The following is a 25926-nucleotide window of genomic DNA, read 5'->3' as shown; positions in this document are numbered from 1 at the left end:
CATGCGAGAAGTCTTCCTTTCATCCCTCTGATAGGAAATAGAAATATCTGTTGCCAAGAAACTACTCACTTTACGCGAAGCAATGGCCAAAACAAAAGCGTTTTTCAAGGATGGGTTGTTAAAACTGCTTTGTTGGTTTCGTGTCATCCTTGGTGTTGACATCTGTAGATCACTGTCACTTCATGTTGATTTTTATTTTTCCACCCTCTTACTTATAGATGCGTCAGGACAAACTGGGATTTTACCGGAACAAGTGAAATATAGGAATTTCTTTCGCAGCTTGAAAAAAAATGACATTTTTAATGCTGCTTTCAGTTCTTTCTCAGTTTTAGTGTTTCTGCTCTGTCACTCAGACATAGTCTTCGGAGGCTGTCTGCAGAGAAGTTCTGTAAGGTTTCTTTGGCCAAGGCCATCTGAGGGATGGATGTTGGCATGCGTGCCTTTCATGTCGAGGAATGTGTCTCCCTAGCTTAGTTTTACTATTCAGAATTCAGGTCAGCATGATTACGAAAAAAAGAACATAAATATAAAAGTAAATTTGTTTTCTGTTTCATTCCTGCCCTAATTTGCTAATAGGCTACAGTGTTCAAAGGCTGTGGGTATAACTTGAATCCTGCTCACAGTTCGGAGACTGGTGCCCAACTTACGTATCACTGTCAACGTATTTTCTGGCCTAAGTCATATTAAGAAATGTGGATTTGACATAGTTTCAGTGTAACTGTTACTACACATTTTATGAATATTGTTTATTCCATTTAACATAAATGAGCCTCCACCGAGGCAGGGCACAGAATGGTGTTTCCTTACTGGTTATACCGCACAGCACCTGTCTTGAAATCCTACCCAGACCCCTTAGATGGACATAACCACTGACGAAGTAGTCCCGAGTTTCCTGGGAACACAGCACGCTTCCTGACAACAGTAATACAGTAACTACCATGTAATGAATTCCTACTGCACCAAGTATTCCTTTAAGTGATTTATACACTGACTCCCTTAGTCTTCAGGACAAGCTTATGAAGTTGATGGTTACTTTATCAACACTGCAGTCGAGGCTGGGTGACATTGAAGCGTCTTGCCCGAGGTCAGCAGGGCACTAGCTCCTAGAGCCAGGATTACATGGCCAGTGATTGTATTAGTTTCCTTCTGCTGCTGTAATGAGTTACCACAAATTGAATTGCAGGAAATGATACAAATTTATTATCTCTTAGTTCTGGAGGCTAGAAGTCCAAGATAGGTCTCACTAGGGGGACAAAAAAATCAAGGTTGTGACAGAGCTGAGTTCCTTTCCAGAGGTTCTAGGGGGAGAATCTGCTCCTTGCCTTTCACAGCTTCTCAGAGCACCCAGTGTCCCTCTGCTTGGGGTCCTCTGCCTGTCCTCACAGGCTGCAATGGCCAGGTGAGTCCCAACTCATGCCCCCCCCCAACACCTTCTCTTCTGCGTTTCTCTTCCAGTTTGGTCATCCCATTGGGCACCCCGGGATAACTCTAGATACTGTAAAGTCAGCGGATCCGAAACCTTTGTTTCCCCTGTAGCCTCCATCCCACTTTGCTGTGTACCCCAGTGTTTGTGGGTCCCAGCATGAGGATGTGGCTATCTTTGGGAGGTTATTGGTCTGCCTCCCACAGGGTCCTTTCTTACTACCATAGGGCATTAGTTGAGACTTGTGATGAAAAATACGGATGATTTTCAGTGTCCACGGTGCATCCTGGCTGCCTGGAAGAAGACATCTGTCTTAGATTGGGAAGCAAAACTTGAGAGCAAGATTCTTCTCAAAGTGACTTATCTCAGAAGTGTTGCCCAGAAGAAAAGGTAGGGTGAGGATATGGGACTGATGGAAAGGAATCCCAGCAAGGGTGTGATATCTGGCAATGTCTGGGAAAGCCTAGCATTGGCTCATTGATTCAGGGAAGGCTCTAGAAATAGGGCAGGGCATGCCTCAGAGCTACCCTGCATGGACAGAGGACAAGAGGACAGAAGGAGTCACACCCTACACACCAGTCATTGGATAAGATTGCCCTCCCCACATAAATCCACAGGAGTTTCCTGCTTACTTCTAGACAGATTAATTCCAGTTGCCTGAGGGCATCCGCCCCCATTTGAGAAGACCCAACTTTGGGGTTTGGGGAGGGTATGTACAGCATGACCCTATGTGGCTACAATGGTAAAGGGACCCAAGGGGAAATGAGCAGAGCTCTGATGGTGTCTGCTACAGTGTGAACTGTTCCTACCCGTCTACTTCCCTCCCCACATCATATTAGACATTATGAAAATATATCCACAGCAAGTAATAGTGCTTGCTCGCAGTTGCTGATGGAAATGAGAGGCTAGGAAAATAACTATGGAACCCAGCTGCCTAGCAATAGGCATTCACTTACTCATGGACTCATTTAAGAATTGCCTGTTGTAGATGTAACTCTTTGCCAGGTGTGTTGTATAAAAATAGTCCATTCCTTCAAGTTGTCGATATAAAGACAAATTGTTCAAACAGAAGAAGATAAAAATATGAGACACTAAAATTCAGTATTCCATAAAATGAATTAATCAGTAATTCCTGTGCCTTTTCAAGATCTGGAGACACCAGGAGGGTGTGTGAAAATTCAGTGGCATCTTCAGGTCCAAGAGAGCAATCTTAATACTTACCCCCAAGGCATTGTTGGTGAAGGTCAAATGCTGTAATGCACGTGAGCATGGGGGGGCATGGCTGCTTAGCACAAAGTTGACTGCTCACGAACATTTTAGCAGAGCCTGCTTCAGCCAAACCTTTGAGTTTAGTTCAAATTCAGTCTATATTTTGCATGGACCGAAATATATGTATATAGATCATTTAGGAGAAATGATTGTAGTATTAAAGAACATCAGATGAGTTTGAAAGTCTCATTTTTTTTCTTTATACAAAATAGCATGAGGTGGTTATTAGCTTTTGGTCACCAGTTAAGTCAATAAAATGTAAATCCTGGGATTTCTGTAACTTGTTAGGTGTTTCTCACAGTCAGGAAAAAAACAAGTGTTAGGAAAAAAAATGAGGACCAGCCCTTAATTTTGTGACCAAATGAAGTATCTCCTATCAAGACTTTAAAATATATGTGTAATCTATATATATAGCCCATAAATTGTCTTAGCTTAGAATTAATTATATTCTAACTCAGATTTTTCAATTAAGCATAAATCCTGACTTTTTAGCTGTCTTGCTCTGAAAAAAAATGATTGCCTGGTGGCCATGTTTTTATATTTATTTTTTAGTAGATATATTTTATTTTTATATACATGTGAACACATTAAATTTAGAGCTGAATGTCATTTTAGCAACAAAATGAAGGAATGATGAATAAATAAATGAAGGCATAATGAATAAATATAATGTATTTCCCTGAAGGAATTTTTAAATGATATTTTAATTGTTAGAGGCTGTACTACTGAGTAAGTTGCAAGGAAAGTCATTTTGGGGTGTGTAAAAAATTGATGTCCCCTGATTTCTCTAATAAGCATCAAAGTGCAATGACCCAGTGCATACTCAGTACCTACCAACATAACTTAATCCTTGACCTGATGAGTTGATAGTTACTAATTGCTTAGGTCCTGCAGTTGTTTATGGGAAAAAATATATATATGTATTCCCCCTGGAATGTCAAAAGAGGAACTTTGTAATAAGACCACTTTTCTTGAGTGTTTTGATTATTTGACATTGTTTTAATAATTTTCTATTATGATGTGGGGAAAAGGCCTCAAAAGAGGAAATATATACATGGAGTAAAAAGATAGGGCAAATGATATCTGGGGCTCTTTCCAACTCTAAAGTCCTAAAACATTTTCTTCCTTTAAGACATAGGTCAAGAGTTGAAAATATCTCGTTTGTGAGCTGGATCAGGCTGCCACATTCATTATCCCTCTAATCTGTGCCACTCTGTTGGTTACACTGAACCTGATGGAACAAATGTACCTCAGTTGTTTTGGAATTGAACTCTCATACTTACCCCTTTGTGATCTCCTGATTTTTCTGTGTGCTGCCAAAGTGAGCAGTGGTCTCTTGATTTTCGGAATCCAATGACAAACGTGTACTATTTTTCTTGGCTTTACTGGAAGACTATGGAAATCAAAATGCATTCTTAATTTAATTGTACTAGAGCTTGAATTTTCATCTCATCTGTATTGATGGTATTTTTTTTTAATTAAGCAATAAACATCACAGAAAACTAAATGAAGGCCACCCAGGTGCTATTTTAAGGACCAGTGAAGTCTTTTCTCGCCTTTATATTTTCTTAAAATCTTAAAAGGAGAAACTGATCAAATTTATATGCAAAGTGGTTTGCTTTGTTTAGTGAAATTAAGAGACAACAGCTTTCCTATGTAACCAACTGGAAGAAACACACATCTGGGTGGAAATTGACTCCATTCCAGAAGGAAGCAGGAATCACAATTCCTATAAAGACACTCCATGTTACTCTCTCTGGGTTGCTGGATCAGTTGTTTTACAGTTGGTTCTTCTTGAACACATCTTCAAGTAGTTGGTAAGAATTAGACTTGGCCTATTTGGAAACTTACCCTGCATTAAGGACGAGGCAATAACCCTGAAGTACCATGTGCAATTAAGGCATGTCATTAAGTTAACCTTGGCTCCGTAGCATGCAGCAGAGCACTCTGCAGGATTGCCGCCAAGGGTAGAAGGGAACACTCGTCTCTTCTCTTAATTTCTCTTTGAAATCATCCAGAGAAGTGACTGTTCACTTTTATTCATTTCTTTTAATGCTTGTTTTTAAAATAGCAATGAAGTAAGTCTGCAAACTATCCATTCATAAATATTTAAAGAAGGCCTCCTAGATGCCCAACACTGACCCAGGCATGTTGGGTACTATAAAATACTACTCAAATGACTTGTTTCTCGACCAGGGCTGCCAGACAGAACACAGAATGCCCAACTGAATTACAGACAATTTCAGATAAATAATGAATAGTTCTTTTTTTATTAGTAGTAGGTTCCATTGTAATAGTTGCTAAATCTATATTCTTATCTGTTACATCTGACAACCTTCTTGCTCCAGAAACTCACAGGTTGGTGAGGGAAATAACTGACATATATAAAATCTTCAGGAAACAGCATAAGATGACACATAAGTAAGTCCTAAATTGTTTAGTTTATGTCAGCACTTTCTAGTTTTTCCTTCTGTGCACAAATCATCCACGGCCCTCGTGAGAAGCATTAAGGTCTGCATAAATTCTGAGTTACGCTATTTCCTGGTTATTTCTCCCATTTCTTTCAAGATAGCAGATTGTAATAACCCTTAACAAGAGTGTATTTATTATAAGGATATCCTAGAGGAACTCTAATCTTTATATTTTTAAATAAATTTTAAAAAAGATTTTATTTATTCATGAGAGAGCAGAGAGAGAGGCAGAGACAAAGGCAGAGGGAGAAGCAGGCTCCTTGTGGGGAGCCCAATGCAGGACTCAATCCCTGGACCCCGGGATCACGACCTGAGCCAAAGGCAGATACTCAACCGCTGAGCCACCCATGTTCCCTTGTTTTTAAATAAATTATTCAAAACCCTTGCAGTGACTGTAAGTAACAGATTACTTGTATACTTGACCTTGTTGGCTTAATGTACGTGTGATTAAGAGGCCTCACGTTATCTTTAATTTCAGAGGGTGTCCTGTTGTGACCCCTCCCCACAGTAAGTGTGAATCAGAGTTGGAGAAGGTATTTTGGGGAGGGCTGGGTTTGAACAGGGTCCCAAGAGCATAGAGAGATTGCAGTTAAGTGGTGGAGTGTGAACGCTTTGTGATAGACACACAATGCTGGCCGACTCCCAGTCAAGGGAACGACGGGAACAAGACGTTACCCAGAAGTAGCAGCATCTTCTCAGCTTCCTCCAGCTGTCACAAGTCCATGGAAGGGTTCCTTCCAAAATCCTCTTTTAATGGAGCAGCACATTTTAGACAAAGACCTAACACTGGGGCCAGATGCAGATGTGGTCTTCTCTGCTCTGCTGTATTTTGATTGCTTGATAACACTTAAGAAACTGGATTTATAATGAAATCCAAACCATTAACTTCAATACTTGAAGTTCTCAAATGGGTTTCGAAAGTCTAAGAAGGATATTTTTAAATAACACCTGCTGAACAGAGTGTGTCACTTGGGAAACTTTTAACCAATCTCCACAAAGTCCCGAAATAGTTACATTATTACCAAAAAGATTAATAGATTTTTTTCTGAAATCTCTGTAAATAATCACTTGAACTTTTAAAATGGTGCTTCCTCTCGTGTTTCAGTGTTTTAAATAAATTTGTCTGGGAGATACTGAAAAGACCTTAAAAGTAGCAGCTGCTTAACTAACAAGATGACAGTGTTTTGGCAAAATTTTATTATTTAAGCTAATAAAACTCAGTCCCTATGAGTCTGTGAGCCATAGATTTTCATCATTAATGTATCACTTCTAGGATTGCTTTGGAGTGTTATTTGTCAGCCCCCAAATTCAGCTATTTAGTGCTTTAATCTCAGAGGACATAAATAAGATAGAAAATGCGATCTGCCATGTGGAATAGTGTGTGGCTGGCATAATCACCAAGGTTGCATTAACATAGAGGAATGTATGAGGAAGAAACTGAATTTACACGATAGATCATCGGTCTAATGGTTGTCACATATCTGGGTTCCAGAGGTTATTTTGGAACATTACGTTTTTTTTTAAAATGACACACACGCAAATATCACCAAAAATATTTATACACGTTATTTTCATTTTACAGGGGGTGCAGGCCAAGACTCAGGTTGAATGCCTGCAGATATCCTAGAACCACTGTAGGGAGTAACATCAAATGTTGAGTCTGGTTATTCTGGTCCCATCTGTGTCCCTTCTCATGCCATCTTTCTCCCTTTAAACTCTTGAAGATAATTCAAGAAGTAAAAACATCCATTAGCACAATGAAATACCAAGGAAGCCATGGATGTGTAGGAGGTGATTGCATTCGATCTCTAGGATAGCTGGTAAAATAACCTCATGAAAAGCTTTTGAGTCTGTACGTGTTTTTCAGAAATCTCTGGCCCCTGGCAATGTCTGCTGTCAGGACCGAGAGCTACCCTTGTCCTCGTTCCATCTTTGAACAATGACCGGTCAGAGATGCCTAGGTGTGCTTTGCTTAGACGTTTGTCCGAATATCACTGCCCAAGAGGATCATGTTCTGCTCTGTCATGTGTAACGAGGCCAGTCGTTTCTCTTTCCGTGTACTATAAATAAGAAGGCAAAAGAACAGCGAGTTATTTCTCTTCTAATTGTGTTCACTATGTTCTAAGTGGAAAGCCTGACGCTGGCCCATTCTACAGATTACAGTTTACTACTGTAAAAAGCTGCCTATTGAAAATACAACTTTTTTCCTTCTCAGATACCTATTATAATGATATTAAAGGCATCTAAAGTGAAATTTTATATTAATTTTGCAAAAGAAGGATAATTTTAGGAACTACGGGGTGTGACCTTGGGAGGTCATCACGGATCCCAAGGGAGAATGTCTAGGGGCAAAATTAAGGATTCATGTTAGAGATGTGGTAGGCAGATTCTGGAAACCACATTATTTTCCTCAGCATAAAATGTGGATATTCCTTTTGCCTGTGGCCTACCACTTCCCTAGGAGGGCATGAGGCTTCTAAAACGGTTTCTATCAAAGCAGACAAAGGAGATGCAACCAGCAAATTTTTCTAAGCTTATTTTCTTGGTCAGGGAAATACTTAGGTTGACCATCTGACGAAAGGGCGTTTACGAACACCCACCATTTATTTGGATATGAATTCCCCCCAAAGACTAGATTTGTCGTCAACACCAACAACACAACTCCCCTCTACGGGTAGCACAGCCGTGCCAAGGAGCTTCGCTTAGCTTTGGAGGATGGTTCCTTGTCTTCTGTCCCTATACCCACCTCTTACCACTTCTCATGCCTCGAGTATGCACCTTGGAAGCAAAATCACAGTCATTCTGTGCCCTGAGTTTATCAAGAAGGTGGCTCTAGACAATCTTTAGAGAACTTGATTTTAGGTTGAGGACACCTGTGCAGCAGAGCTCTGCTTTTTGGTATTTGGTAGTCTACTCAGAACTGGCTCATTTCACATCACTGTTTTTGTTTTTGTTTTTGTTTTTTTTTTGGTTTATTTTCTTTTTAGAAAGATGGAGGGAGGAAGGGACAAAGACCTGCACCCTAGGAAAATCATATTAAGAAATTGAGACGGGGGGGGAATAACACTTATGGAGTGGTGGAAGATAGGAAAAGAGAAAAACCAGGGCCAAAATCTTTTCTGGAAAGTCTGGTGTGATTGGGGGCTGGGGTCATTCCTGGGATCTTCACTCTCCAGCAAAAGCGCAGCATCCATTAAATACAAACATGCTGATTGCTCAAAAAAGCATGATTGATCTCATTGCTGTGCACCACCCAACAAGTCAGCCTACCAAAGCCTCAGTGTTGCTACTTCTGTGATTAATTATGTTCTGGAAGTCGGTAGGCTTGCCATCCTCCAGGGAAGTTGAGTTACCTACCAAAGGCAGGTGCCCAAAGAGCAGCTCATTCCATCGGATTGAAAAGTCCGTAAGCACACTTGGCCAAGAAATGTTCACTAGCACCACCAAATGCCAGAACTGACCCACAGGTCTTTATTTAGATGAACTCGCCCTACACTGCAGGTATTGTAGTGCCATTTTTTCCAGAGAACTAAACTGAGACTCGGCAAGATTAAGTGACTTACCTGAAGATTAAATAATGAGTAGGATCCAGAACTGAGTATGTTAGGTTCCAATGCCCTTATTCTATCATACACTATAAGACATTTCAGATGGAAAAGGGGGAAAATGGAAGGGAAAACATTTTAGAAAAGTAGGTATATCTTCTTTAAATCAGACAATTTAGAGCACACAGCCCGGTGCCTAGCACACAGCCAATGCACTAAAGGTCAGCTACCATACTGGCTCTTTGTGTGACCGATTTTGCTTGCTCAGTAGTCTAATGGTGGCCTTTGTTGACAAGCTTACCCAGGACTATAGGATTTGTAGGTAACAAAATTAGTACATTTTGTGAGGTTTTCCTCTTCTTATTAAAATCTTGCAGCAGAGATGGTAGTTATTCATATGTTAATCATTCTATTGCTCTGGTACTAAGAGATATTTTAAATATAATTCAGGAAGTTAGTTGCCAACAGATGATCTCTTCTGTGTGAGTCAATGGGAGTGTTTTGATCCCATCTAATTTTAGGCCTTCTCTCGATATAAATAGCGTGTTCTTGAGGATCAAGGTGAACTGCCTTCATGGTGGAGTTTCCTGGAGACACCACACAGTGTTATTTGAGAGCTCACCGCTTTTATCTCCTGCTAAGTAGTTTGGCCCTCCTGTGGTCTGGCTCCTGCCCTCCTTTCCAGCCTGGTTATCTGTTCCTCTCTGACTCTCACCATCATGCTCCAAACCACAGACATGTTTGTAGTGTGTCTCCTGCTTGTCAACTGGCTGCCTTGGCTTATAGGATTCTCTCTGCCATAAATGCCGGCTCACTTCTCACCCAACTCCACTCCATCCCACCTCTGACCTTGTCTTTATCTCTTTGTTCTTGGAGACTCAGACCCTCCAGGATTTTCTCCGAGAAATCTGCCCCAAAAGTTGCTCCCAGCAAGATGGCATCAGCTGCTGTCCTTTGTGTTCTGGACATACCATTGCATATTCATTTTTACTTGTAAATAAGTTATGTTATAATTATCTGTGTTCCCTGCACTTACCTTTGCTCCTGTCCTCTGCCTAGATACACATTTTATAGTTGAGAAAACTAAGGCCACAGGTGCTCCTGGGGGAAAAATGACCCTGGGACTCAGTAAAGTAGGAGTCATTTCAACATGTTTGGTGTTGGTGGTCCATATACCTTAATGATTATCCATATCACTTTATTATACTTTGTGTGTGATTCTCTTTAACTTATGGGGAGGGATGTTGTTGGGGAGTTCAGTTGAGGCAGACCATTTACCTGCTTAATGATGACATTAGGGATCCCCAAGAGTTACTTTGTAGGCTCCTTTTGTCTTCTAAGTGAACTGACAGGCCTAACCATATCTTGTTTCTTCCCATATGCTGCTTAACATTGCCAGAAGTTCATATCCCTTGCAAGCCTTTAAGTAAATAATTAAAATGCATGAATGTCACAGCCTAGTGTCCTGTGTCTGCTCCAGTATCGCTCCAACCTGCCTTTCTGACTGAGTTTTCCACTTGCCCTCGGTCCAACCTGGTACCAGCAAACTTGATGTCTCAACACACCGCATCGTCCATGCTGTCCTGTCCAGAACGATCCTCCTGTCACCACAGAAATAAATTCTGTCCATATTTTAAGACTTACAAATCCTTGTTTTGCACATTCCTAAGGTTTCTACCTGCATGCAGTTTCTTCCAAATCCCTTCCCCTCATGTATACTTAGTTTATGGGATTTGTAGTTTTCTCCCCTTGTATTATAATTACTTTTTTGCTTCCCACATAAGCTCTTGGAGCTTCAAATCTGCCCATGCAACTTAAGCATGAAGATACCATCTCCATTTAGTAAACTTTAGTGTCATAGTTAAACTTTTTAGTTCTAAGTAGCTAAGTCCAATTTAACCTTAGGATGACTCAAAAAAGGGACCATTTTGGATGGATGATGAGCTGTCTTACGGAACCAAGGTTTCTTGGTACTCTCAAAATATAATGAACATCCAAGAAATGCATTCAAAGCAAAGCAGATTCTCCTCATCTCACCTTCTCTGAGCACGTCTCTCGATCTTGCTGCACCTGTTTTCTCTGACTTTTCTATCCATTCGGTGGAGATTGCTTACCCAGAGCTCCCTCTTGATTCATCGTTCCCTTTAAAGACAATCTGATTGGCCGGTTTGATCAATGACCCTGGCCCTCACCACTTAGCTCCAAGCAGTGATGTCCAGGCAGCTATGAGCCTAAGAGCCTAGTGGCAAGGAAAAGAGTGACCAGACATTTACCTGGATGGGCTTGGAGTAAAGGATGTTACTACAGAATTGCAACTATGATGATCTGAGAAGACACTCTAAACATGTATCTATCGTGGATCCTTGTGAGGATCAGATATGATAATTTGGGGCACAAGAAATATAGCATGTGGTACCTGAATCTGAATCTCTGCTCTGCTACTCATCGGCTTTAAGGCCTTAGGAGAGTTGCTTAATCTTTGTGCACCTCATTTTCTTCATCTGGCAAACGAAGGGGCGAATGGGGACGTATAATAGTAATTAATCCTAGTACTGTGAAGATGAAGCCAGGTAGAAAGCGTAAAGCCCTATGAAAGAAATTGGCATATGGTGACCATTCGGTCACTTATTTTAACAATAAGTTATTGTTAAATACAATTATTTGCATAATTGCTACTCTGTCATTACTGTGAATTAAAGGTTTGTTTCTAACATCTCATATTTGCCTTTTTTAAAGTATAAATTTCTTGGGAGTAAGGACCATACATTGTACATCACTGTGTCTGTCTGTCATGGCGTAGAAGGTGGTTTCTGACACATTTTAGACATGGTAATCGGATGGATGGATGGATGGAAGGATGGATGGATGGAAGGAAATAAGAGCAGGAGCAGAGGGAGAGGAGGAGGGTGGAAAGGAGCAGGAGTAAAACTAATCCTTTAAATGCACTTTGAAATAAAAAGGAGATGCAGCTGCTTTATTCCTAAAGGATATCAGCCCATGATCTTGGGGGCAGAATAAGGAAATACAGCCTTCATCTGATGGAGTGATAACTGTATTCTGCTCTACGGATAGAAATGCTGGGTGACAATGACTGTCTGGTAGTGAGATAAAATAGACTTCTCAATTGTGTGATTAAGACTGAATATAGCAAGTGACGGTTACGAGCCTCATGTTGTACCTACAAATAAGGGAAACCACTAGATACTTAATTAAGTTGATTAAAAGTTCCATTAAGACATGATTTAATTAGCAGGTTATTTGCTGTGTGATCTGTAAAAAAAAAAAATCTATCAAATGGTACGATTCTTAAGTATAGATTGTGTGTTTCAGGCATTTTCTTTGGAGCCATTTCAGGTGTGGTTAGAGTCTGCAAACGACGTGTTGTGGAACCACCAAGTAATTAACTGCAGGGCCGATTCCATGGTCACCGCTGAGAAAACATTAATTAAGCATTTGGGCCTGATTGGATTGTCTGCCCTCAGGAGCCAGATGCACAAAATCACAAGAGTGGAAGAGAGTGGCAGGGCAGTGTTTTTTTATGCAGCACTGGATTTGCGATTGTTGAGAGTGACTTCATGTCTGTGCTGTCACCCCATTAGAAAGTCAAGGCAGGGCAGCCCCGGGGGGCTCAGCGGTTTAGCGACGCCTTCAGCCCAGGGTGTGATCCTGGAGACCCAGGATCGAGTCCCACGTCGAGCTCCCTGCATGGAGCCTGCTTCTCCCTCTGTCTGTGTCTCTGCCTCTCTGTCTCTCATGAATAAATAAACACAATCTTTAAAAAAAAGAAAAAGAAAAAAAGTCAAGGCAAACACAGCCTGCAGAGTGACAGCCTTTGACTGCAGCTTCAGAACAGGCCAGGAGGGACATTTCCAAGAGCAGGAAGGCAGGCGCTGGAAGGTGCACTCACACTTAGAACAGAAAAAGTCTAATTTAAAAATCAGGTGGGTCCCTTTTTAACTGGGTTTCCAAGCAGTTCCTCTCTGTTCCTCCATCTCCTTAGAAGTGGGCACTTTTTCTGTAAAGAGCCTGATAACAGCTCTCCTGGCCTCTGCATATTATGGATGCATCACATATTCTTTGTTGTACTGTTTTCGGTTGTTGGGTTTTATTTTTTTCTTAACCCTTTAATGATGTAAAAACCATGCATACCTTCGAAGAAAAGGTAGAAGCAGGCCTCCGGTTGGCCTGGGGCATCGTTTCCTGACCCCCTGTGATTGTGTTATTAAGAAATTTCCCTTTAGTAAATTGAACACCAATAAAAAATAAATTAAAAAAAAAATTTCCCTTTCAAGCAACAAATCCCTAGTACTAAGGACTCAAGGATTGTTGGTTCTCTCAAGCCTAAACTTCCAGCTGGTTTCAACTGTGAAACAACTTTTTAACAATCGAACTTCAATAAAAATAAATAAATAAAATGCTCTTAGAATCTTTAAAAAATAAATAATAAGTAAATAAATTTGTACTTTCCAAGGGCACCTGGGTAACTCAGCGGTTGAGTGTCTGCCTTCAGCTCAGGGCGTGATCCCCGGGGTCCTGGGATCGAGTCCCTCGTTGGGCTCCCCGCAGGGGGCCTGCTTCTCCCTCTGCCTGGGTATCTGCCTCTCTCTCTGGGTCTCTCATGAATAAATAAAATTTTCAAAAAAAAATTTTTATTCAGGGTTGCCAGATATTTCTTTATTTTTTTTAATATGACGTGTGGTTGATACACAATGTTACATAAATTTCGGGGGAACAACATAGAGATTTGACAATTTATACATTGTGCTACCCTCACCGCCAGTGTCGCTACCACCTGTCAGCGTACAACACTATAGAGCATCGTTAAATATACTCCCTGTGCTGGGCCTCTCATCCCCGGGACTTACTCCTCCTATGGCTGGAAGCCTGTGTCTCCCACTCCCCTTCCCCTGCACACCCAACCCCTAGTCCCAAACCCTTTGGCAGCTTGTTGTCTGTGTTTTGTGGGTCTGTTTCTGCTTTGTTTTGTTTTAGATTCCACATATAAATGAAACCATATGCTATTTGTCTTTCTCTGACTAATCTCACTAAGCCTAACGCCATGTAGCTCCATCCACGTCATTGCAAATGGCAAAATTTCATGCTTTTGTATGGCTGAGTGATAGTCCGTGGAATATTCACGCCACATCTTCTTTATCCATTCATTTGTTGATGGACACTTGGGCTGCTTCCATGCCTTGGCTACTGTAAGTAATATTGCCATCAACATGGAGGTGCCTATATCCTTTCAGATTAGCATTTCCATTTTCTTTAGGTAACCCGGTAGTGAAATCACTGGATTATATTGTATTTTTAATATTCTAAGGAGCCTCCACAGGGTTTTGCATCAGTGGCTGCATCAATTTATATTCTCACCAGCAGTGCTCCAGGGTTCCTTTGTCTCCACATCCTTGCTGGCACTTGGTATTTCTTGTCTTTTTGCCATTCTGACTGATGTAGGATGATACCATGTCTATTAGCCATTCTGCCTGGTGTAGGGTGATAGCTCATTGCATTTCCCTAACAATGAGTGATGTCGAGCATCATGTCACATGTCTGGTGGACATCTGTGTGTCATCTTTGGAAAGATGTCCATTCAAGTCCTCTGTCCATTTTTTTAAGTTGGATTCTTCAGGCTTTCCTTTTTTTTTTTTTTTTTTTTTTTTGGTGGTGTTGTGTATAAGTTCTTTATATATATTGGATATTAATCCCTTATCAGATACAACATTTGCAAATATCTTCTCCCATTCCCCTAGGTTGTCTTTTTGTTTTATGGTTTCCTTCACTTGCAAAAGCTTTTTATTTTATTTTATTTTATTTTATTTTATTTTATTTTATTTTTTTCTTTTTAATTTATTTATTTATATTTTATGACAGTCACAGAGAGAGAGAGAGGCAGAGACACAGGCAGAGGGAGAAGCAGGCTCCATGCACCAGGAGCCCGATGTGGGATTCCATCCCGGGTCTCCAGGATCGCACCCTGAGCCAAAGGCAGGTGCCAAACCGCTGCGCCACCCAGGGATCCCAAGCTTTTTATTTTGATGTAGTCCCAATAGTTTATTATTTTTCCTTTTGTTTCCCTTGCCTCAGGAGACCTATCCATAAATATGTTGCTAAGATCCATGTCTAAGAAATTACTACTGCCTGTGTTTTCTTTTAGGAGTTTTATGGTTCCGGGTCTCACATTTAGGTCTTTTAATACATTTTGAGTTTATTTTTATGTACAGTGTAAGAAAGTGATCCAGTATCATTCTTTTGCATGTAGCTGTTTTTTTTCAGCACTATTTGTAGAAGACTTTTTCCCCAATGGATATTCTTGTTTCCTTGGTTATAGATGAATTGAACATATAAGTGCAAATTTATTTCTTACATGGTCTCCTCTTCTGCTGATCTATGTGTCTATTTTTATGTCAGTTCCATTCTGTTTCGGTTATTATAGATTCATAGTGTATAATCTATAATACATAAAATACAATCTTGAAATCTTGAATCATGATTCCTCCAGTTTTGTTTTTCTTCCTTTTTTTTTTTTTTTTTTTTTTTAATTTGTTTTTCTTCCTTAAGATTGCTTTGACTATTCAGAGTCTTTTGTGGTCCCACACAAATTGTAGAATTAGGTGTTCTGCTTCTGTGAAGAATGATATTGATACTTTGATAGAGATTGCAGTGAGTCTGTAGACTGCTTTTACAGTGGTCATTTTAATGATATTCTTGAAGTCTATGAGCATGGAATATCTTTTCCATTTTTTGCGTTATCCTCAATTTCCTTCATCAGTATTATATAGTTTTCAGAGACTCGATGTTTCACCTTCTTGGTTAATTTGTTCTTAGGTATTTTATTCTTCTTTGTAAATGGATTTGTTTTCTTAATTTCCCCTTCTGCTGCTTTGTTATTAGCATATAGAAACAAAAGATTTCTGTCTATTAAATTTGTATCCTACAACTTTACTGAATTCATTTATTCTAATAGTTTTTGATGGATTCTTTGGGGGATTTCTCTGTATAGTATCATGTCAACCGCAAATAGTGTCAGTTTTACTTCTCCCTCATAGTTTGGATGCCTGTTATCTCTTTTTCTGGTCTTATTGCTGTGGCCAGGACTTCAATACTTTATTGAATAAGAATGACAAGAATGAACATCCTGTTTTGTTTCTGATCCTGGGGGGAAAGCTCTCAGTTTTACACTATTATGTATGATGTTAACTCTGAGGCTACTATATATGGTCTTAACTATGTTGAGGTATGTTTCCTTTAAATCCACTTTGAAAGAGAAAAATCATAAACATATGATAAATTTTGTCAAATGTCTTTTCTGCATCTGCTGAGGTTGTGTGATTTTTGTCCTTTATGTTTCAACATAGTGTATCACATTCATTGATTTACAGATATTGAACCATTTTTTGCATCTTCAGAAAGAATCCCACATTATCATGTTGAATGATCCTTTTCATGTATTTTTGAATGTGGTTTGCTAATATTTTGTTGAGAACTTTTGCATCTGTATTCATTAGGGACATAGGCTTGTAGTTTTGTGTGTATGTCAGGGTAATGCTGACCTTATAGAATGCATTTGGGAACTTTCCTGTTTCTTCTGTTTTTCAGAACAGTTTGAGAACAATGGGAATCAACTCTTCTTTAAATTTTTGGGATAATTTTCCTGTGAATCTGCCTGGTCCTAGACTCTTGATTTTTGTTTTGTTTTGTTTTGTTTTTATCACTGAGTCAGTTTTTTTTTTTTTAATAATCAATCTGTTCTGATTTTCTTCTCTTCTTGATTCAATTTTGAAAGACTGTACCTTTCCAGGAATTTATCCATCTCTTGTAAGTTGTCCACTTTGTTGCATATCACTTTTCACAGTACTCATATAATATTTGTATTTCTTTTATGTCAGTAGTTACTTCTCTTTCATTTCTGATTTTTAAAAATTTGAGTCCTCTTTTTTTTCTTGTTGTATCTAAAGGTTTATCCATTTTGTTTACCTTTTCAAAGACCCAGCTCTTGGTTTTATTGATCTTTTTAATTTTTTAAAATTTCTATTTCATTTATTTCCACTCTGATCTTTATTATTTCCTTCCTCCTGCTATCTTTGGGCTTTGTTTATTCTTCCTTTTCTAGTTCCTTTGGTTATGAGATTAGGTTGGTTGCTTGAGATTTTATTGTTGTTGTTGTTTCTTGAGGTAGGCCTGTATCACTATAAAGTTCCCTCTTAAAACTGCCTTGGATGTAGCCAAATCATTTGAAGACACTAGTTAGATCTTACTTTTAGATAAAGAATGAATAGTCTTCTACTCTAAGCATGTTATTACATGGGGCATTCTTACACTAAAGAAATATATTATCTGAAATTTAAATGGATGCTCTGTAATTTTATTTGCTAAGTCTGGCAACCCTACTTTATGAGTGAGTGAGTGAATGAATGAATGAATGAATGTCTCTTTTTTCTGTATTATAGCAAGAAACCATTTTCATTAATTCCTGCAAGTTTCAGATTAAAGAGGCAGCCATAGTGGAAAAATTCATCAGTGTGTTCTGAAATCCTTGACTGCACATTGAGGACATGCTATATATTGTCAACAGAGGGATTTATTCAGTATGAAGAGATAACTATTAATCCTTGAGAAACTTTTCAGATTAATAGAAGGGGCATGAGAATTATGATGATTTACCAGAGGAAAACAAGAATAAAGAGAATCTATTGGGATTAGACATGTTATAATAATAGTGAAATAATAAAAATACTGCCTAATGTTTACTGAGTGATCAGTGTCAGACACCAGGTGCTTTTTGTACATGTAATTACTTATTCTTCAAATTCTGTCAAATAATTTTATTTTCCCAAGAAAGTTGAGAAGCTGAGAACTTCTTATTCTAGATTACACAGATAAGTAGTGGCATATCTGGTATTTGAACCTAGATAAAGCAAATTTTGAATCTTCTATTCTAATGACAATACTATGCTCTCTTAATGCAAAGATTTACCATGGACTTTATAAACATGGTTAATGCACCTTGTATGATCATATTATGAAAAATCAAAAACATGAAAATAAAAATCATTATGGAGAGAAAATTTATTTTTCCAAGTACTTATAGAAATATTAAAAATACAGCCTCAAAGAAATGTTAAATATAAGTGTTATTACATACATACATGGATATCCATATAAAATGTTTGATACATATGCCTACGGTTGGTAGCTTAACATTTTAAGAGATCCAAAATCCCACCCTAACAATGGTTAAGGGTGTTAAGATGCAGATATGCCCTGCTGCAAAAAATACCTTCCTTAGTTTGTCATTTAGTTGCTGTAATTCCTGCCAAGGAAAGCAAGGCAAAAGGCAGTGCTGTAAACAACACTGGAGGATACTGTGTCAAATGTTTTTACTGCCTCACCTGTTAAGCTAGTAACCCTTCATCATGATCAGACTAAGCCAGCATAAATTAGCTTTGGTCCTGCTCATTGGGGATACCCACGGGTGAGGGTTGAGAGGTGACCCAGGGATGGACAGCAACCAACCACGTAGTCAACACAGACAAGTAAAACCTCACCAGCTTCTCTACCCAGAAACTGATTATAAGAGTCAATTCCTATTATTTCATGTTTTTACTTAAAAAAAAAAAAAAAAGTTTATTTCATGACAGGTAATTCAAGTACATAATTTAAAATTCAAAAGCTACAAAAATAATTTTCCCTCGTTTTTCTGTCCTTTAATCACGCATTGTCTTCCCTGGATGGAATTACTTTTTCTAACACACCCTGATATAACCAGTGCATTTTAATGTATGCTTATTTGTTGTATTATATGTAAATGAGAGCATATGCATATAGTTTTCTTCATGGTCTTTTCACTTAAGATATCTTAGAGATCATGTAAATATATATTTTCTCCAGTTATTTTAATAGTTTCTTTTCAAAATATCCGCTTATATTATTGAAAATTTTACTTAATCCTGTGTTGATGAATACCTAAGTTATTTCCAACATTGTTAATACAATGTTGCAGTAATATTTAATGTCATTATGTCCCCAAAGCATGAACATCTGTGAGTTGAATAATCACAGTAAAAAATTTAATAAATAGTGCTGAATTGTTATACAAAGCTGAGTTGTCTACAAAAAAGGTGCCACTAGATGATATATATATCTACCAATATATTCACAAGGCCTTTGCATTTCAGTCACTGTTTTGTGGCCTATTTTATGTTTAAAAGCTATTTCTTATTTGTCTATGAAGTGTCCATATAATTTGCTCATTTTTTAATTGAGGTGTTATTTTTTATATTCTTACTAATCTATAGAAACTCTTTACATATTAAAAAAATTAGCTCTCAATTATTTAGATGTTTAAACTATAATATTTTAAAACTATATAAAATCATATATATAACTTAAAGTTGTTGGACGGGGGGAAGTCTAATATATTAAAATTCTAGGTAAAAATTGGTATATTCAATAAATCCAATACCCTGTTTCCTTTTCCTAACCAACACCAAGTGTTTTGCTTATATATAGGGGATGCATTTTAGCACATTTTATTCAAATTGGTCGTGTATAAGCATAGCCATGAGTTTCCCTTCTTTTCCAATTATTTCTTCTTATCTTTATTCAAAGCTGATCCTAATTTGGATGAAATTATGTTAGATGAACTGGATTCTAAAATTACTGAAGAATATTGTTTAGAAAGTTTGATCTTTATTCAAGTAATGCAAAATAGGAAATATTTGATGAGCAAGAACCGAATAAAAAAAGGAAAAGATCTTGTATAGCTTAACCCTATCTTAAAAGTCTAAAAGTAATAATAACAATAATAAATGAAATCTAGATATTTCTCTTCCCCAAAAGAGCCCTATTAAAATCTCAATTTTAATTTTAAAATATCAGAATATGGTTTTATATTTTTCCTGATTTGTGATTGTGACTATATTACTTCAAGGGAACATGTCTAATTTCCATATAAAAACACCTTTTTTTATAAACACTACTAATATGAAAATCTATGCCATGATATGCCCCTGACACATTCAGATGATAGGTTGCAATTACAGGCTTATCATGTCCTTTTTTATCTAAAGTAATATCCTTGGATTTAGGATGAATGGTCTCTCGAGCATTGAAAACAATGACAATTGGAACTTTTGAGAAGTGTCCACCTTGTTAAAACTAATTACAGAGGAGAACAGAACAGTGATTTCAGTCACTGTTTCGTATGTGGCTAATGAAACAGAGAATGGGACACTCTTTCAAGGTCACGCACTAAGTTGGCAGTAGAACAAGAAATAGGAGACACTCTTCTGACGCAGTGCCCTGAATTCTTTACTGGAGAGGACACACTCCCAGTTCGAAGGCACTTTATGTAAAAGTCCTTTGAAATACACAGCCACACAGTTTAATGTTCAAACAAGCATCAGTTGGGATTGACAAGTACAACGGTTCTAGCCATCGTTTTATGTAGTATTTACCGAATGGTCACCATATGCCAATTTCTTTCATAGGGCTTTACTTTACGCTTTCTACCTGGCTTCATCTTCACAGTACTATGATTAATTACTATTATGAGTCCCCATTCGCCCCTTCATTTGCCAGATGAAGAAAATGAGGTGCACAAAGATTAAGCAACTCTCCTAAGGCCTTAAAGCCGATGAGTAGCAGAGCAGAGATTCAGATTCAGGTACCACATGCTATATTTCTTGTGCCCCAAATTATCATATCTGATCCTCACAAGGATCCACGATAGATACATGTTTAGAGTGTCTTCTCAGATCATCATAGTTGCAATTCTGTAGTAACATCCTTTACTCCAAGCCCATCCAGGTAAATGTCTGGTCACTCTTTTCCTTGCCACTAGGCTCTTAGGCTCATAGCTGCCTGGACATCACTGCTTGGAGCTCAGTGGTGAGGGCCAGGGTCATTGATCAAACCGGCCAATCAGATTGTCTTTAAAGGGAACGATGAATCAAGAGGGAGCTCTGGGTAAGCAATCTCCGCCGAATGGATAGAAAAATCAGAGAAAACAGGTGCAGCAAGATCGAGAGACGTGCTCAGCAAAGCTGAGATGAGGAGAATCCGATTTGCTTTGAATGCATTTCTTGGATATTCATTATAATTTTTTAGAGCACCAAGAAACCTTGGTTCCGTAAGACAGCTCATCATCCATCCAAAATGGTCTCTTTCTGAGTCATCCTAAGTTTAAATTGGACTTAGTTACCTAGAACTAAAAAGTCTAACTATGACACTAAAGGGTACTGAATGGAGATGATATCTTCATGTTTAAGTTGCATGGGCAGATTTGAAGTTTTTTGTGACTCTTGTATTAGTTGCCTAGAAAAAGTCAGCCTCGAAGTACAACACAACAGATGCTTGTTCTTTTACTCAAATCCGACACTTTCCTCTTCGAGGCTGACTTTTTTATTTTTTAATTTTAATAGAGGAAAATTATTCTCTTTTTTTTCCCCTCATATTTAAAATGCCTCTAAATCATTGAGGAAACAGACCAAAGGGGCCCCTAAGAAAACAATGGCAAGATAATATCTATATCTGTACTTCTAGGCAACTAATACAATAATCACAAAATAAATAAGAAAATCAAACTCTTCCTCCTCTCCATAAAATACACTCTGGGAAGACATTCTTTAAATTTGTAAGATTTTGCCAAAGGGTTTGCCATTTGAAACTAGAGTACATTTGCAACAGCAACAACCACAACAAAATCTAGGATTTTCCTCAGTGGTTCTTTCATCCCCTAGCTATAAGGAATGTACAGAGAACTGTCTTTAATGTCTAGATAGAAAAGCAAAAGCCGTAAGTCACATCAATATTCAGAGGAACGTACACATTCAAATATGGAATATTGAATCATCATGGATTACTTGGACACTCACTTCAGCTAGCGTCACAAAGGTGTGCAACAGAAAAGAAACAGCAATATTTATTCCTCTGGAATTGCTTTCTCTCCCCATTCACTAATTCCACATATTAGTTTGAACCACACGAGATTGCCAATAGCTGTGCAAAAGTGCCGATTTCATTTGGTTCAGCCTAATAAGTACCTATGTTCGTTGTCATTGAAGCATGCCATAGAATGCAAAGTTCGTAAGTCACGTAAAAGATTCATTATGTTGTCAACATAGCAGGAGTCATTGGGGAAAAAAACAATGTGAAAATGGAGTCCTTCCAAATCCATCACTCTTTGTATTTAAGGTGACCTTCCATGGGTATAGATCAATGAGGATTTGCATCCTCTCAGGGGGTGAATGGATACCCTGAATGGAAATATCCACCCATGTTGCCAGGAAGGATAAACTTGGGAGTGACTTTATGGATCTCACTTGGACTCATCCTGCCTAGAGAAATCCCCTCTTTCAGGTCATATCATGAGTCTCTTCTCTTGATGAGAAGCAGAGATTGCCTTGGGTGGGCTCCAGAATGGGCACCTGCTTCAGACTCTAGTGTGTGAGTGTTGACCATGAGTTAGTATATATTCCTGAGAATACGGTGATTTTTATGCATTTGTTTTGTCATTACTCCTGCATTCTGCATTGGAAGATCTAGAGGGTAAAGATTATATTTTCTCTTTAGTTATATATTTTGTTTTATTTTTTGAAAAGATTTTATTTATTCATGAGAGGCAGAGAGAGATAGGCAGAGACATAGACAGAAGGAGAACCAGGCTCCTCACAGGGAGCCCAATGTGGGACTCGATCCCAGGACCCTGGGATCATGCCTTGAGTCAAAGGCAGACACTCAAAGACTGAGCCACCCTGGTTCCTTAGATATATATCTTAAAACATCAATGGACATATAGCTATATCTACTTTAATAAGTGAAAAGGCCTCCAGTGTTCTAAAATTACTAATCGGAAATGATTTCCTTGATACTTTATTTCATCCTAGCATATAAAGTATTTCCTTTAATTGAGCTTGAGCTTTCCAACTAATTTTTAAGGTTTTATGTATTATGATAAAGGAAAAAACAATGTTCACTCAATATCTTTTTTTTAGAGATTTTACGTATTTGAGAGAGAGAGAGAGAGTACATGAGCCCACAAGTGTGAGAGGGAGGAGAGGCAGAGGAAGAGAACCTCAGGCAGACTCCCCACTGAATGCAGAGCCTGATGCTCGTGACCCATGAGGTCATGACCTGAGCCAAAATCAAGAGTCGGAAGCTCCACTGATTAAGCCATATAGATGCCCCTTAGTCAATCTCTTTTAAAAAGTAAATCCTTCACGTAGCCCTCAGGCACTGAATGCTGTGGTTCTGCCTCCTGTCTGGCCTCTCTTGGCCCTGACTTCTCTTCCTCCTTCTTGGTTTACAATATGCTGTTTCCTCCTCAGGGCTGCTGCCTATGTTTGTACTCATTTCCTAGAAAATACATCTCCTGACTCATGTCGCTAAACAAACCCATCCAGTCTTAGTGTTTAAGATCCTCAAAAAGGTCTGTCTGTCCTCTGAATTGCCAAATGAGATCTTCCTCCGATTGCGTGACGTTTGCTCGGCAATTTCAATTATATGTCTGCATACTGATTTGACTTCTGTCCCCACTAGACCACAGAATTCAGACATACGGAATATAATAGCCCTCAGTAAATTATTTTTAAAATAATTATTGCCTTGTTATGTGTATATTAACGAGACATGTGAATACTTAAGAATAATAAAGTGTCTGAAGGACATTTGCCAAGGCCTTAACCTTAGTTATCTCCTGGTAGGGGCCATCATAGTATTTTTCTCTCATTCTTTTTTTGTTTAACTATTTTTTTTTTCTGTAATTAAGATGTATACATATTTCTTAGGTGGATTTTTATTTACCTTTACAGATGCTACTGAAAGATGGTGGAAGTTTGTAGGAGGGAATTTTTTTTTTTTAATTTTTATTTATTTGTGATAGTCACAGAGAGAGAGAGAGAGAGAGGCAGAGACACAGGCAGAGGGAGAAGCAGGCTCCATGCACCCGGAGCCCGACGTGGGATTTGATCCCGGGTCTCCAGGATCGCGCCCTGGGCCAAAGGCAGGCGCTAAACCGCTGCGCCACCCAGGGATCCCGTAGGAGGGAATTTTTGAACCGGGGTGGAGTGTTCTTGGCAGCACCATCTCTGTGTGCCCAGACATGAAGATAATAGCTGGTGTCTTTCAAGAGATCTATTATTTGTCAGGAGTGGCGCAGTCTGTACAGAGCCTGAAAAGGTGATAGTTCAGAGAGCAGACGACCTCCAACCCTAAATGACATTGCAGAAACGTTTCTTTCCTGGATGTTTCATTTGATAGCTCTCATGCAAAGAGTTGACACAACAAGATTTCAATTTGAAAATGTGCAACAGAGTGAGACATGGATGGGAAGAGGGAGAGCATTGGAGCTTGGAAGCCAGTTACAAGACCAGATCGGCATTCCTGGTAGGAATGGTCTTGGCCCACAGAGAGCAGTAGCTGTAGGAATGCCCAGGAAGGAGAAGGAGGCGAGAGAAGCTAGAGATAGAGCCACTGTGAGCAAACCTATGCAGGAATAGAGAGAGGAAAGGATAAATTTAAAGTTTTGAGCCTAGGCAAGTGTAAGAATGGTGGTTCCATTTAGCATCATAGGGCGCCCGAAGAAAACTGAGAATTTGAGGTTAAGAGAAAATGAGTTGGGCTTGAATTAGAGGTTGCAGTGGAACTTCCAGAGACAAGTCCAGAGGGGACAGAAGTAAAGGTTAAAATGAAGTCGTGGGGAGTCAATATAAAGCTAATAGTTGATACCATGAGATGATGTGAGATTTCCCCAGTGAGGGAAGGCGGAGCAACAAAATGGAAGGCCAGAAGCGGAATTTTGGAGGAAACACCTATATTTTTTTTTTTTTTTTGAAACACCTATATTTTAATGACCCTAAGAAGGCAAAGGATTCAGGGAAATAAATTAAGAAGGGGATTTCAGGAAGAATTAGGAGATTGATTTATTACAGAAATTTAGGGAAGGAGCTTCCAGGGAGAAAGTGTAAAAGGTCACATGCTTCTCAGATGTCCTAGAGGACCCTGAAGTGATGACATGATACTGAGAGCTAAAAGTGACTGCTGGTGCACTCGTGCCAGCCCCTGTTAGACAACATGCGCTTATTTGTAGTGCGTTGATCCCTTTCACATGAAGTATAAATCACGTTGGAATAACTTCATGAATGAATAAGAAATGGAGTCAATGAGTTGTAACCTCATACAGCTTTTTGTCCACAAACAACTTAACCTGCTCCGGAACCTAACTTGCAAATTTGAACACACGGTGGACTTGGCCACAAATTCTGCAATTCTAGTTCAGAATTCGTTCAAAGTGTAATTTCATTTTAAGTGGCTGCTTGATGTTTATCATCCCACTTGTAGGAAGTCTGCCTTTGATTTTTGAGATGAAAAGGGATTATTTTGTCCAGCGTGAAGCAGACTTCACTGTGGATGTTGTGCTGTCGCACTTGACCGAGAAGGAAGAGCCGGGAGCCGAGGGTTGCTGGGAGCTCACAAGCCACTGGAGCAGTGTCAGCTTCCAGAAGGCTGGCTCTCGGGAGTGCTGGGGCTCTGGTGCCAGCGGTCACATTGCTCTGAGCTGGAAAAGCTACTCAGGCAGCCACTTTGCATGAAGCATGCTGTCGTTTGGCCCGGCAGCTCTGTGTTGTTCCCCTGAGGCATCCCTGCACTATAGAGCTCTCTCGCAGCGATGAGGCATAAGAAAATTGCTCCACCACGAGAAGAGCCCATGTAAACCCTTCCTATGGATTATTCAGATACTGACAGTGACTCCACGTTGGGATACAGTGATGATGAAGATTCCAGTGATGAAGTTCAAAGAGCATCAGAGTCAGTGCATAGAAAACCGTATTTGCAAATATTTGGGATGTTTTTCATGCTCTGTGATGTCATTGAAGGGAATGTCTAACTCCTCCAGGAAGGCTTAAAAAAAAAAAAAACAAACAAAACCTACTAAACTGCATAGCTTTGCCTGTAGTGATGCATTAATCACCAGCACGTTTGTGAAGTAGCTGTTAATCTGCCAACAGTAGCTGTTTGCACGGTAGTACGCGTTTCTTAATTGTCGGGCTGCAGTCAACTAACACAGATACAGAAATACAGAAATGGAGGAGGTATGAGATTTGAATTTTAGAGACAACACACGTGTTTGACTCTTGGGTCGATACCTGTACATTTACGTCCTGTAAAGAAGTGAGCTGAGTGTTTAGAGACGGTACATTTTGGGTGGATGTTTTTA

The 25926-nt window shown here is 39.1% G+C and overlaps 1 protein-coding gene across 7 annotated transcripts in view; it reads left to right on the top strand.

Moving 5' to 3' along the window:
* PRKG1 (protein kinase cGMP-dependent 1) overlaps positions 1-25926 on the top strand; it is a 1199334-nt gene that overhangs the window by 1023509 nt on the left and 149899 nt on the right. The window contains exon 1 of one of the 7 annotated variants that reach the window (XM_035706144.2): positions 25370-25517. The exons of the other annotated variants lie outside the window; for them this stretch is intronic. Coding sequence (XP_035562037.1) covers positions 25432-25517 — 86 coding nt within the window. The 5' untranslated portion in view covers positions 25370-25431. Of the gene's footprint in view, positions 1-25369; positions 25518-25926 lie in introns of those variants that run through there. 7 annotated transcript variants of the gene reach the window in all.

The sequence above is a fragment of the Canis lupus genome, chromosome 26 (assembly GCF_003254725.2).
Source record: "Canis lupus dingo isolate Sandy chromosome 26, ASM325472v2, whole genome shotgun sequence".
Lineage (NCBI taxonomy): Eukaryota > Metazoa > Chordata > Mammalia > Carnivora > Canidae > Canis > Canis lupus.
Note: the sequence above shows the minus strand (reverse complement) of the source record. Positions and strands in the feature narration are given on the sequence as shown.